This window comes from Rhipicephalus microplus, chromosome 4, assembly GCF_043290135.1.
Source record: "Rhipicephalus microplus isolate Deutch F79 chromosome 4, USDA_Rmic, whole genome shotgun sequence".
In the NCBI taxonomy this organism is placed as follows: domain Eukaryota; kingdom Metazoa; phylum Arthropoda; class Arachnida; order Ixodida; family Ixodidae; genus Rhipicephalus; species Rhipicephalus microplus.
Genome location: NC_134703.1, coordinates 147,727,202 through 147,741,601, shown reverse-complemented (window position 1 = coordinate 147,741,601; position 14,400 = coordinate 147,727,202). Strand labels below are relative to the sequence as shown.

The window sequence follows — 14,400 nt, the reverse complement described above, 5'->3', positions numbered from 1 at the left end:
CCGGGATTCCATCCCGCGACCTGCGGCAGCCGAGTGCCTTAGCCACTAGACCACCGTGTCGGGTTTATGGCTGCAGCTAAGTCACTGCTAATTTTCTCCTTTTATTTATTTCTGTCTTAGATGAGCATCTTAGGTAGAAATACAAGTCATGTCTCTGCTGAGGCATGCCTCGATCGTCTCCAAGCAGCGCCATCTCGCTTTTTCGCGCTCCTCGAGAAACAGGGAGATAGCACGCGTGGGTTGGAAGGCGTTTATACGACCAGCGGATGGGCGACGTGACCCTAACCTTGACATTCGCGCAAGTAAACTCTCGTGTCCCTCGCATCAGCCCACTGTCCGCCCACAATGCGCGTGTAGGCTTGTGCGGTGCCACGCCGCGGTGCCTTGCGCCGCGCAAAAGCTGGAAAGTGCTCTGTAAGGCAAGCTTTCGACTATACGCGAAACATTGGTATCTGCTCGGTCTGGCATCATTTGCGGGATTGAACTACGCGGGATTGAACTATGATTGATCTGCGTCAGCATGAAAGGCCGTCCCTTTCTTTTTCACTCACACGTTTGTCTCGAGTGCTAGGGGGCCTCATATATACACCTAATATAAACACGGTAATATAGACACCTAATATAGACGCGGTTCAAACAACTGTCGCGGCGTGGTTGTCGTCAGTGCTGCGAGGCATCGTCACCCGGGTCTTGATTCTGGTCATTATTTTGATTCAGCACAACGGTTGAAGTGGTCATGCCGCACAATTTGATAGAGTAGCATCATTACACAACAGCGCAGGTCACGATCTACGAGACAGCAAACAACGTGACACGATTCCGAACCTTTAAGCGTGTACACCTCGTATGATACGCCGTTCGTCGTAACGAAGTGCTGCATCCAGTTGGTGAGGACGCTGAAGCTCGAGGTCGAGTTGGTCGCTGATCGTTGATTAGCTTCTCGTATATCACAGCCGGCCTGTAATTATTCAGCAATCACGTCGGCACTGATTGCTTTAACGAAGATATAGTGTTGCAGTGCCCAAAGTGCGCGCATTCGGCCATATATCTAGGGCGGTTACGACGAATCATAGTGTCTGTAAATTCCAGCTTCTGGGAATTGAGCGAGCTTTAGTCAGCCAGTGGTGCGACCTTGCGGGCATTCATTCAATTAGCGCAGGCACTGACAAAAAAAAGAAAGAACTACATTGATGCAGGACAACTATGCTGGTCTCGCAGCTCGCATTTGACGGGTCAAAGCGTCCGCTATCCAGCCAGTTAACGGTCGAACACTCGTGAACATTTCAACAAAGGTAACTTTAATTAACAAGAATTGCGGTCACATTTTAACAAACATTCACGAGCACTCAGTAAGTCCCCCGTAAAAAAGCGGTGCTGTTGCTCGGGCTGGTAGGGTGAGTCTGCCCGCCGCTTGGCATTTCTTCTTCCTTCGACGACCGGTGCTTTCACTCTCCCCGTGAGCCGACAGAGAAGATGACAAATGACGCTCTGAAGGTCATTTGCGGCGCCCGTGTAAAGTGGTCATAACAAAGGAAAAATGATATTCAAGACGTAGAAGTAGCCCCTATTAAGGGCTTAAGCGCCCCCCGACTTCCTTTGGCGGCACTTGAAAGGCAAACACGGCTCCTGGCCGCTCTCTTCGAGAGGGGACGGCACAACAACCATCGACCCTAAACAGGACAGAGAGAAAGAATAGCAGGTAGGATGCAGGTGAACACGAAAAACAAACAAACAAACAATTAAACCAAATCTCTCGATCACGAACTTTTGTAGTGTGCCTTGATGCATCGTGGGTATTCGTCTATGGTATAGTGGTTTACTACATTTTTAAAGAACCACTATTAACTACTAAATAAACCGCTAATGAAGCACTAATGAACATTACACAGTTCACGTGTATTGTGCTAGTAAGCACAGTATGCTTTACAGAAGCGATAGTCATCTTTTACGAAATTTGTTGCTAAGCTGTTGTATATTCGGTAATGATTGTAGCTTCGTATGATAGTTTGTGCGTTTATACTCAACCATGGTAACATTTTTTTAGGCCTCACACAGCAACCGCCTTTGAAATCCTAACAGCTTTTCTTATAGCAATGCCGTATACGTTCTTATATGCAAGGTTCCCGGCTATGAGTCTGGTCGCTCACTATAATCCACGTATTTGTGGTGCAACACAACGCTCTTGCAACGCACCGTTGCGTGCGCGCTTGCCGAAGGTAGTGGTCTTCAAGATCAGTAGGTGTGCAAGGTTAATGTTATTTTATGGAAAATCAGAGTTCTCATTGTGAGCTGCAGCGACTTCGGAAGAAAGAGACGGGAGGCGGGTATGGGCTTGACTTACCTCCACTAATCCTCTTGCCATTCGTCAATCGCAGTGTGTACCACAAATTGTTTCAAATAGAATTGAGTATTTTATGTAATTAAATATAAATTCTTGCATGGTTTTATCACGTATGGATGTCCGGCATATCTGGCAGTTTACTTTCGAATATTTTTTTTTTCACTTCTTTTTATCGGAAACCCTAGCCATAAGTTATTGCTTAAAGTATTCGTTGATTTCTTGCATCCATGTGTGTAACAACTAAATACTGTGTACCCAAGTGCGTATGCGTGGGAGGGAGTGTTTGAGTCCATGCTGGCCGCACTAACCCTACTGAAAAGTTCCGTGTGCCATTCCAATAATTTCGCATGTTTCACAAATATTATTACGCAAATAAGTGGTGAACTTATGAAATATACGTAGAAAATGGATTCCGTAAAAGAGCATACGGAATTATCGGGATGACACACGGAACGTTTCAGTAGAACTGGCGTGTGCCGCATAGGTCCTTGCGATGCCGCTTATCCCGTAGTTGCACGGCACGCTAAGCTGAGACTGCTCCTCGCCAACGACAGAGTCGACGCTGGGGGCTTCCGGAGAGGCGTTGCGGATTATCGCCCGACGGGCGGTCGCCAGCGGGCGATTTCCTCTTGTGCGACCGGACGCAGACTCGCTGGGGCGGCGAACTTTCCTCATAGCAGGTCGCTGCAGTCAAAACGCGGACGTCGCATAACACTTTCAAGTCCGGGAAGAATTTTGTCGCCAACAGTCCCATTTGACGCTGGGGAGTGCGAGAAAGAAAACTGTACGCTGTTGAGAAAAATGCGGCAGCCATCTCTCTGCGCTGCAGCTGACCTCATAGGTCGGCGAACTTGCTCGTGAGTTGACTGACTCAAGACTCAAATCAATCCGCGAGGCTAACTCAGTCCGGGTGAGTAATATTTTGGTAAGTTTGAGTCCGAGTGAGTTCAACTCGGGAAAATTTTGGTGAGCCCGAGTCTGAGTGAGTCCAAAGCGGAACATTCCTTGAGTGAGTATGAGTGAGTTTCACTCATGTTTGCCGACTTACGGTCCTATCTACCTTCAGCATTCCAGCGAGCCTGACCTGAATTGATGCTTATACTAACGTCTGCTCACAAGTATTTCAAAACAATACATTTCATGCACCATTTCAATATTTATTTGTGAATTGCCATGCCGTGGTGGTCTAGTGGCTAAGGCACTCGGCTGCTGACCCGCAGGTCGCGCGATTGAATCCCGGCTGCGGCGGCTGCATTTCCGATGGAGTCGGAAATGCTGTATACCCGTGTGCTCAGATTTGGGTGCACGTTAAAGAACCTTAGGTGGTCAAAATTTCTGGAGCCCTTCACCATACGGTGCCTCTCATAATCATGTGGTGGTTTTGGGATGTTAAACCCCACATATCAATCAATAAATTATTGATTTGTGAATTACGTGGAGGGGGGTGTTCTCTTGTACTCCCCATCCAACAATTCTTCCTGTAGCTTCTTGGTAACTATAGTTTACGTTATCAGATTATCATCTCTTTCAATAAAAACGTCTTCACTAATTTGCAGCTACTCATATAACTCGTATTCGAGGGTACTATATCAACAGGCGCCAAGAAGATCACCGGTTACGTTAGATATCGTTGTTAAAAAGCATTGACGCCATGATGAAAAAGCTAATGCTATAGATACGGACTCATGGGTCGACTCGCTAGGGCTCACTCAGACTCGGATCGAGTTGTGAGTCCGAGTGAATAAATTTTTGTTGAGTTTGAGTCTGAGTGAGTCCAGTTGAAGAAACTCCCACTCAGTAAAAATTTGGTGAATCCGAGTCCGAGCGAGTCCTATAAGCGCGAAATATATTTCATGAGTGAGCTCCACAGTTTTTGCCGACCTGTATGAGTGACCTTCAAGTATACCTTCGCTTGCCTCTTTGTAAAGGCAAGTTCTAATATGATGCTCACGAAAAGACGTTCCTGTCCAGAGTTGTCATTCTGGAAACTGTCGAATTCGGCCATATTATCACTCTGATAGGTCCAGACGGCCGCTACGAGCCTTTCTGGTTGGCCGAAATTGCTGCCGTTAGAAAATTGTACTACATGACTGGATTTCCGGAATAGCACCACGGTGTACTGCTCCTGGTCCCATCCTCGTCGCCAACTGTTATGGCTGTAGACGATTTACTAAAGTACAGGAAACGTAAAGAAGTTCAGAAGCGTAGCTGAGGCGTTAAAGCCACTGCTGGCCAACGATCGACATGAGGCTCACGCTCGTGTCACAGCGCTATAGTCCAGTCGCGCGAGCACATCATTGTCTTCTTCTTAGGCGACATGTCACTGTCTAAACGTCTAAGCTGCAGTGTGGTGATTGGCCCACAGCGTGGGATACTGTTTATCTGACAGGGTGAAAAAGCCTCGTCGTAGCAGAATTTTACGGTATGATTCGATAGCGTCCAGAATTAGTGGGTTCGAAATGATAGCTCCTTGGCCGAGAATAGCAGGCCTGCGCGCAGCCCGTGGAAGGAGTCGCCGTAGTGTCGTCCGTCCCATATGCGAGAAGAGCCTGTCGCCGTCGTTCGCAGGCAATGGTCCAAACACACCGCATATATAGGCCAGGACTGGGGCCGGCAAGGGTTGAAGGGGTCATTTGATTGTGATGATGACCTCTGAGAATGACGTGAACCCACCGTGAAGTACTGGTCGAGAGTGCTCTCCGCGAAATGCGTTTCGCTCCTTCCTCTGTTTTCCGTGAAGCTGGCGAAATGGCGCTACGACCGGTGCGAAGGAAGAAGGAAGCGTATATACGAAGCAAGAACTAAACCATATCCTGTAGCGGGTGCGAGCCATGTGAGCATTCGAGAACGCAATAAACAAACAAACGGGCGCTCATTCTGCCGCATGGGTTCGCTCTTGTGCTCGTGCTCCGGCTCGAGGCGTAGCTCGGCCAGCCCGAATGGCAGCCGGGACCGGCGTCGTTCCACGTCCCGCGTCGCTGCTGGGCTCCAGGGCAGCGGCAGCAACGGGGACACGCTGACCGCATGGACACTTGCGGACCGGGGCGACGGGCCTGCCACCGTCGCCATGGCCGACGACAAGGGACGCGTCCGCGCCGTCGCCTCGGCCCCGACGGGACGCCGACGGCGATCGCGGCGGGACGTCTACCAGGCGTACGTCCATCCGCACCGGTTCCTTGCGTCGCCGTGGTCGGTGCTCGTGTGTTTTCGTGTAGCGAGACCGCGTTCACGGGTGTACGGCGGAAAGGTGTAAGCGTGGCCGTCGTGCTGCCGGTCGCACGCCGTTTTGTCTTAGTGTCCACGTGTGTGGTAGGCGCCTTATAGCAAGCCTACCAACGTGCGTGTGCGCGAGAATGCGTGGGTGCGTGTTCGCGAAAATGCGTGTCTGAGCTGTCGTGAATAGACATCGAATGTAAGATGCTTATGTGCTCGTCTCTTTCGTGCGACTGATATCGCACATACGGCGTTGGATCGGTATTCGCGAGCCCAGCGTAAAGCGTGCAAGGTCGTCCACTCTTGAAAGTCGGCTTTAGCGTCAATTCTGTAACGCATCCGTTGTGTATACCTGTAGTGGAAATTGGCGCGTATCTTTGGTTTTCCCTGATACGCTACTCGTAGCCGCTGTAAAAGAAGAAAAAAAAATAGGTAGCCCTTTGACAGAGAAGCAAAATCGAGAGTGGCATCCGAGCTGTTCGAAATGTTGGCCTCAAAATGGAGTGCTTCCGCCTGGCGATCCCCGCTTTTATAAACGAATCGTGTACAACCTTCGACATTGGCATGCTCAGGAACAACAGTGCTGATCGTCGTGAACTTGACGCTGCGGATAAGTCGATGGCTTGTACTAATTCTTTTCTCCTACAACTGTACAACTGGATTAGTTCTGTTTGGAATGCAGCTAGCGTGGTGACAAATCTTGGCGCAGCCAGCGGGTACGTTTCGCTGTGAAAATACCCGGGGCAATTTTTTATATACTATAAACAGACACACGGCAATAATCCTTATAGTAAACCGTCTCCAAAACTTAACGGTATACTGAAGAGAAACGTTTAATCGATTCAGACTGATATATTCATATGTATAAGCTCGATCATCCCATGTTCCAACACATAATACCGGTGTGACGGGGGCATTTTTCGATCGGGATCAGGGCCGATCCGTATTAGACTCTATCCGGATCAGGTACTGCTGCCGTGATCTCTTTTAATCCTGGTCTCAGGCCCGATCGGAATCAAGACGACCTCCCATCGAGATCATGCTCCCAGACTGCAATTCGACCGACGTCAACGCCAAGCAGCTTGATCCGGATTAGTCTGGACCATGTCACCAGCTGTCATTGTTGATCGCGATGAAGAAATGTGATCTGGATTGGCCCTGATCGCGATCAAAAGTACCCGTGTGACACCGGTGTGATAGCTTGATTACTAAAGGATTAGCAGTTTCTTTTTTTTAACCTGTCGCTGAAAGCCTTTTTCCTATATGCCCGCACGACTTCCTAATCATTTAAGTGGGCTCCATTCCTGCCTTATACATTTACTCAAAGTGCATTGTGGCTGATTAATCCTGATGTTGCATCACAAGGACTGTTTACCAAAGACAGGCCGCTGTGGGAAGCGCGTCGTCGCTTTATTTTCATTTTTGCATTCATTGAGAAGCTTTCTTTTTTTTTTCTTGATACTCGACCAATGGAGAGATTTCATGCGATGGAAAAGGGGGAAGTGGAGTGCCCTAAAATTGCACCCCTCCTAGTGGAAAGCCTTGCGCAGGCCTACTAGACTGCTAACCTGCAGGTCACGGGATCGAATACCCGAGCCCACTTTTAAACGGGTCTCAGTTAAATGCTGTCCATGTCCAAGAAACTAGACGATAAGTGTCCGATTTCCTGGCTTTATCTATAGTGCGCCAAACGGGACCTGATAAGATGCGTATTACTCGTCGTTGGCGGGTTAGTTGGTGCGGGCCTCAATTCAATAGTATCATTTCGCGCCAAAAACACGATCACACTGAAAAAGAGAAAACGCATAGACCGTCCTGTCTGTGTGTTTATTTCTGGAGCCCTCCACAGCGGAGTACATATTGTTTTGGTACGTTAAGCTTCAACAATCATTATTGGGGGTGCCTATGCACTTCACACAGTGAATTTGAAGCGTGGTGCAGTATTAAGTTTCCACTCTTTCATAAAGGGCATATATAGGCTTCCCGGGAGAAGCTGTCAAAACATTGTGTCGAGAATCGAGTCGACGGTGCCGCGTATTTCGTCTGCGTTTTTTTCTCACTTAACACTACTGCCCGGCTGAAAAGGTGTCCCTTTTTTTTTATCTAGAAATGTGCGAATGTAAGCCCTTCTTTTTCTGCAAGCCCCGCGTTTTCACTCGGTCCTCGTTCTCGCTGCGATAGCTTGTGAATACCGATCCGGTGGTATCAGCCCAACAAGACAAACTTCTTTAACGAGCCAACATCCGTTCGGGGCAAACGACGCTATATCGGAGAACTCATCCACGGAGCCCACGAGTGTGTACGCGATGCGGTGAAAAGATAACACTGAACAATCGTGGTGGCACCTGTCTGCTTCCGACAGTTTTTCAGACTCCCGATAGTCGAGCAAACGCGCTCGGCCGGGTCATCGCCGGAGCATCATAGGACTGCGCCACACACGTATACATACTTACGTGTAAACACATCGATAGCTGCCGAGCGCTCCTTTCACGTGCGCTTATATACCGCGCGAGTTGGGGGAACTAAATATACGACGCGGTCTTGGCCGTCAAAGTTCGTTGACCTTACAGCGCGAAAGTACGCAACATGCACGTGCGTGCGGCATGCGCAGACGTTCGTTATCGCGCTTTGTTTCCACGCATGGCGTCGTTGTCGGCGCTAATCAACCGCCTTCCGGTGTGACGCATGACCAGCTTATAGGTTTGCTACTCTCGTCCCGCAGCCACTATATTCGCATAACTTTAAAGTAATGCAGTAAGCTGTCTCCATACCAGATGAACCAGTGAACAATTGTGTATGTATTATAACACCGTATTTACCGTATTGCAGTGGTTACCGTATTGCAGTGGAACACCGTATTGCAGTGGTTTACCCCTGATTGACGTCGACTAATGATGATTAATGACCGATCATGTTGACTCATGTCGGCGAATGAGTGTTGGAAGTTATGACCAATGTCGGCGGGTGTTGGCTATTGGTGGCTAAATTATGGTTATTTATACCCCTGTATGCGTCTTATGCGGTCATTGATGACTGTGTAGTGCGATGAATCGCTGGTTATAACATAGAATCATGAGTAATAATTGCGCAGCGTTTGACAGTTCCCAATAAGGACTTTCTTGCTCCAATTTTATTCGGGCTGGTTGTATACGCTTAAGTTGTGGACCAAGTAATCCATGGGCACTAACTAACTACACTATGTATGACTACTTCAACGTGTGCGATATGCGCAGGTTTCGCGCTCATAATACGTGGCACTGCAACGCTGGTTTAAAACTTCAAAGCAGCTCAAGACCTAATGGGTTTAAATAGCGCCGGACTAACGTTTTAAAAGTTCTTGAGATACGATGCTAGGATAAATGACTTAACATGGCTGTAAATGATGAACATAGCTGCACAGCGCAAGAAAATGAGTAGTTAAATTGTAACTATATACATACGACAGGAATAAACATCAACTGAAAAGAGCGCTGAGGGTTCAGCGCCCAGTGTCCAGCGCTTTTTCCTGTCCATGTTTTTTTTCCTTCCCTATAGTTACGCTGTAACTGCATGTTTTCTTGCGATGTGCAAATATGTTGATTCCAAACCACCAGCTAGTCCAAGCATCCGTCTGTAAATGGTCGTAAGTTATTGGCTATTATATACACACGAAATGTGTACGCAATGAGTGAGTGTTTGGCTAGGCGATCAGTGTACGTCGTTAACAGTGATTGGTGATCAGCTAGCAACATACATACATACGTACATACATACATACATACATACATACATACATACATACATACATACATACATACATACATACATACATACATACATACATACATACATACATACATACACACACACACACACACACACACACACACACACACACACACACACATACATACATACATACATACATACGCCCACTAAATTTGGCGGTATGTTCCCGATTTAAGAGTGAATTCGTTCAGTTACCGTGTTTACTCGCATACTACCAGCATTGACTAGTCTTTGGCTTATGCCGACTAATTTTATCTCTACTGTGCATTGCAGCCAAAACAGTGTCGCAGTCAAATTAGTTGTCTATCTTTGCTTCTTTTGGAATTCGCGGTGTTGCGTTTTAGTCGAGGAGAGCGAGCGCTGCGTGCTATAGCTTTCCGGCGACGCTTACGCCCTCTGACGTTGCTCCACTTACCTGCCAGGTCGCGGACCATCCCTTGGAACAGTAGCGCGTAGAAGTGTTGAGTGTCAGACAGATAACGTGTTCGAAAACAGTGCCGTTGTTTATCGCAGCGATCGCGATAAGATACGGCTTGTTTCGTTTTTGTGCGACGTTCAAGTGTTTAGCAACAGAAGCGCTGCAAGCTCGGAATGCGATTTGTCTTGGTAGGTGACGTATATAGGCTATACCTTCGTTAGATAGTTCTTGTGTTCTTTATATTTCGCATAGAAGCTGTGCGAGTAGCTTCCGCGTATAAAGGGGAGGGGAAGCAGATAGTTCGCACGAAGACAGCAACATTGATTTGCACCAAATAACGAAAGAAGGTGAATTTTCATGAGGTGTGGTCATTTTCTTTGTTGGAATCGCACTTGATTAGTCACACTTACTCACACCTACTTAGACACTCACACTGACTTAGGACTCACACTTACTTAGACAACAATCACTTAGTCCAAAGAAAGCATATATCGACATTATTTATTCTTTTTTAAATGTGTTGTATCAATCATGATAAAGTGGCGAAAAAAAGCGCCCCTTACGTCGGGGTATCTGTATACCCGCAACCTTCGAATTACGCGCCCTTTGTTGTGGCACGGCTGCTGCATGAATGAAAAACCGCCGTTGCGATTTTGCATCCAGCGGCCGTGGTTCTGGGTTCAGATCCCTCTTGCGACCAAACAAGGGATCTCCTGTGTGCCTCCCTGGTTTAAATAACAGTTAAATGCATTTGACTCCTCAACTTATCCTACGCAGCACGCCGACGACACTTGGGGCGTTCACTTTTCGTTATCTGCATCTGGTCGTGCGAACCGTGCTTTGTGACGGAGGCCAGAATTATTATACCGGAAGCATTAGGGCTGCGCCGCCAGCTGCGTTTTAATGTCGCGTTTTCGAAAGTGCAGCGACCAAAACACTGCGATGGTCAGTGACTGTGCAGGTGCGATTAGTGTTTGCCTGCAATTTCAAATGGTGTCATTAGAAACCGATAAATTATTCCAGCAACAGCCCATGATGAGACAGCGCCCACAAATGCAAAAAGGGTGTCGTGCTCAGATGGGCGTCAATATTTTACACGTCGCTGGTATTTGCATTTCCGGCCTATAAACAACGTGCGCGAACAACTTTGTACTGTGCAGTGTTCCTGGAAAAGCGTTATCGAAACCAGAAATCGGACTCTTTCTAAAACCCCGTGATCGGTAAACCTCGGACGGCTATATTTGGTCCCTGCTGAACGATGAGAGAATTATGGCTTCTTACTCATCATTGAGACGTACATTTAGTTTGTTTTCGGGGATGAGTTGGACAATCTATGTTGGAGCTTCGATGAGCGAATGAGAGAGAAAGAGAGAGAGTGTGAAGGTAGACTAACAAGAGGGACCGAACATTTGGTATACCAGGGGTCTCAAACTCGTGGAGGCGGCTAATGAGATGCAGCCGCGAGATTTAACCCTGCAATGGTCAGGAGAGTGATGGTTGGAGAGGAGGGTAGTCGATCAAAATGTCAGCTGACTATTTAAAGAAGGCATTTCACATATTTCATATGTGGGTCGTTTCTGGAAGGTATTTGACGCCACGTTTAGAAGCATGCCGATGCCTGCCTCCAGAATGACTGACATTTGGACATGGATTCTGAATTGTATAATTATGTTCCTCTGTTATGTTTCAGCGCATGCTGGCCACATGGAGTGCATTGCGAGAAAAACAAAATGCTTGGTACCAGTCACATCTCAGTATAGCTTGCCCAAATGAAGCGTTAATATAGTCGCAGTAGACGAGAAAATAATACGGGTATTATGTGGGAAAGCGTACAGTGTCAATTTTTTTATGAAAGGGAGCACGGGAACGCGTGGCGCGCGCGCTCCAGCTGCTGCTGGCAGCGCGTTCAAGTGGGAGCGAGACCAACCACAGCCTCTGTTCGCGTCATCTGGCGGCGATAAAAAGAAGTAGTCATTGATTATATGGAACCGCTGGCAAGAAGGCGATCGCCTTGAAATGGGAGGGGGTTGCAACATTGCCAACGGGTTTATATCATCAATGACCACTTGTTTTTATCGCCGCGAGATGACGCGAACAGAGACTGTGTGGTTGGTCTCGCTCCCACTTGAACGCGCTGCCAGCAGCAGCTGGAGCGCGCGAGGCACGCATTCCGGTGTTCCCTTTCATAAAAAAATTGACGCTGTACAGTTCACGCTTACAGTTCACGGTTCGATGGCCTCCACGATTGGTCGCCTACGAACGAGCGAGATATAATTGTCGCGATTCTCTGCTTTGTGCGCTTTGCGTGCGCTTGCTGGCGCGCGCGTTCTTTGTTTTGCACTGCAGCCGCTCTGCGAGCGTTTTCCAGCACGCAACCGTGTATGCTTTACGTTCACGCTTGCCTTTTGTTCTGCTTCTTTTTTTCTTTCCCTCGGCAGTGATTTGTTGGAAGATTCCCCGAGCATGGGTGAGAAAGGAAACACACAGGTATACTCACCGACGCCTTTCTCATTATCGTTGTTTCCTAGATGTCTTGCTGAAAGGACACTAAAGCGGGATTAACAGCTCGAAACCAGGAGGAAAACAGCTTAACTTGATATAAGCTGCGTTAGCGAATGATGTATCTGTGTAATAGCAAAATTGGTTATCTACTGGCTTATAAGAGAGGAGGAGGAATGACAGGGAGGTTAGCCAATAATAAGGCTTAAGTTCTGACTGCACGTGCGCGTTGCAGCCCATCAGCACTTGGCTCTCTGACGCGGCGCCCTTTCTCTGTGAAGAGAGAGCGGGCACACAGCTTCGCCTAGCCACGCTTCCTTTTTTCCCAGGGCGACGCTTCAGAAAGCCACGCGCTGACGCAGGTACGTGTGGTGGTGCAAAGGCCACGATGTCCCAGAAGTTCCTGCAAGGGCAACAGTTCGTCGTGACCTCATGGGTTATGACAGCGTCCGCTGTGTCCTGGTTAACTGTTAATCAAACTTCAACATGCGGACTCAAAGGGGGAATGTTTTGAGACTTCATTACGAAAAATGTACAGGACTAGCATGCCGGTGTTGAGGCTTTCAATGCTAGATTTAAAAAGAAAGGGGAAAAAAATGAAAGGGTGAAGTGTGTGCTTTAAATTTTCCCCATAAATAATTAATTTTTTCAGGTTTAATTTGGTCATCGTCTTACTCTAAATCACCCGAAGACTCTTGGGAGGATTTGCGAGACCAGATAACGTTAGCGGCTCAGCCGAGAAAGGTGGTTCCGGTGTTTCGACGAGGGGAGTGTAAATTTAGATAGTGTTCCTTAAATATTAGGTCGGTGTATTGTTTTATTCAGGGTCCTTTAATGAGATAACAAAGATGATGAACAGTAATTCAGAAGCATATAGTTCACAATTCCATTCCTAGAAAGCAAGTAATTGCTAATCATTGGCTGGCCTAGGTAATGTCTTCGTCGCAACTCACCGGTGCCTGCTTCGATATTGTAACAATATTAATTTTAAGCAGAGGAAATGACGGCAAAAAACTTTTGTTTTCCGGTGTTACGGTCTAAGCCCAGTTTATATTTTATGGAATTTTACGCCATAACTTTTGCTGTTCTCTTCAGGATGAGCTCTCTCTTTCGACCAGTATCTTCTACTTGGCGCATTTCTTGTAACTAGCAATCGGTAAACCTCGGCCGGAGGCCGTCACAATCCCTGACGTCACTTCAGCGTTTGCCTCGAAATTTTAGAGTGGCGTTGCCTCGGTAATTTACCCTGATTCGTTACCCTCCCGTCTTCGTCTCTTCAATTCTGACAACTGTATAGTTCAAGAGACTATATAGAGTACGACGCACCAGTCTAATTGTGCTAAGCACCAGGCCTGTAACCAGAATTTGTTTTTCATTGGGGGGGGGGGGGGAGGGGGACACTTAATATACCACCCTCCTTCCGACTTTCGGGAGAAAGAGCTAGTCCCCAGTTCTCCGACTACGGGCACGTTGAACACACTCCTCTTTAGTGTCCTTTCAATGTGTCTATCACACATTCTGAAAGAAGTTTCACTCTTTGCGAAGTATTCTTGTCCCGCAACAATAGTCGTTATCTCTCTCGCGCGCCTTTCCGTGCCTTATCGCCGTGCGCCCGATACTTCCAGGTCGTGAACGGCGCGCGCGTGCTATCGGCGTGACGCATCATTTACAAGAAAGCGGGGAGTGTTTGACCTTCAAGGAAGAAAAATTCGCAAGCTGGTCGCATGGTTATTATTGTTGTGGGACAAAAGTACTCCACAAAAGGTGCTAGTGGTATCGAACCCGTGGCCATTGTCACCGTTGTGATGGGTTGTTGAGCGCATTTTTACGCAGTACGGGCAAGTCGAGACAGCAAACTACGATGCAACTCTTGTGCAAGATGCTGTGGCGGTTATTACTGCAATATTCTAGGCAGGAGGTCGTTAAAGGCAAAGTGCGGGTGTTTCTCTGTCAGTTCGCGCATGTAGAGTCGTTTAAAGGGTCCCTGCAACACTTTTCTAAATAATAATCGAATGGCTTCATTAAAGCAGTCGATTTTTTCGGCAATAAACTGCCGTAAACTTTTTCTTTTTATATTCGTCGGGTGAAGTTACAGGCATTTGCTGCTTGCTTTAAATGCTTTCTCTGTCCTTTGGCACCATCGAGCGCTCTTAAAGGGGGC

General features: G+C 47.5%; 1 protein-coding gene across 6 annotated transcripts in view; it reads left to right on the top strand.

Moving 5' to 3' along the window:
* LOC119172405 (coronin-2B-like) overlaps positions 1-14,400 on the top strand; it is a 337,045-nt gene that overhangs the window by 280,852 nt on the left and 41,793 nt on the right. For 3 of the 6 annotated variants that reach the window (XM_075893736.1, XM_075893737.1, XM_075893734.1), the window contains exon 2: positions 12,179-12,227. The exons of the other annotated variants lie outside the window; for them this stretch is intronic. In XM_075893736.1, coding sequence (XP_075749851.1) covers positions 12,204-12,227 — 24 coding nt within the window. In that variant the 5' untranslated portion in view covers positions 12,179-12,203. The remainder of the gene's footprint in view (positions 1-12,178; positions 12,228-14,400) is intronic. 6 annotated transcript variants of the gene reach the window in all.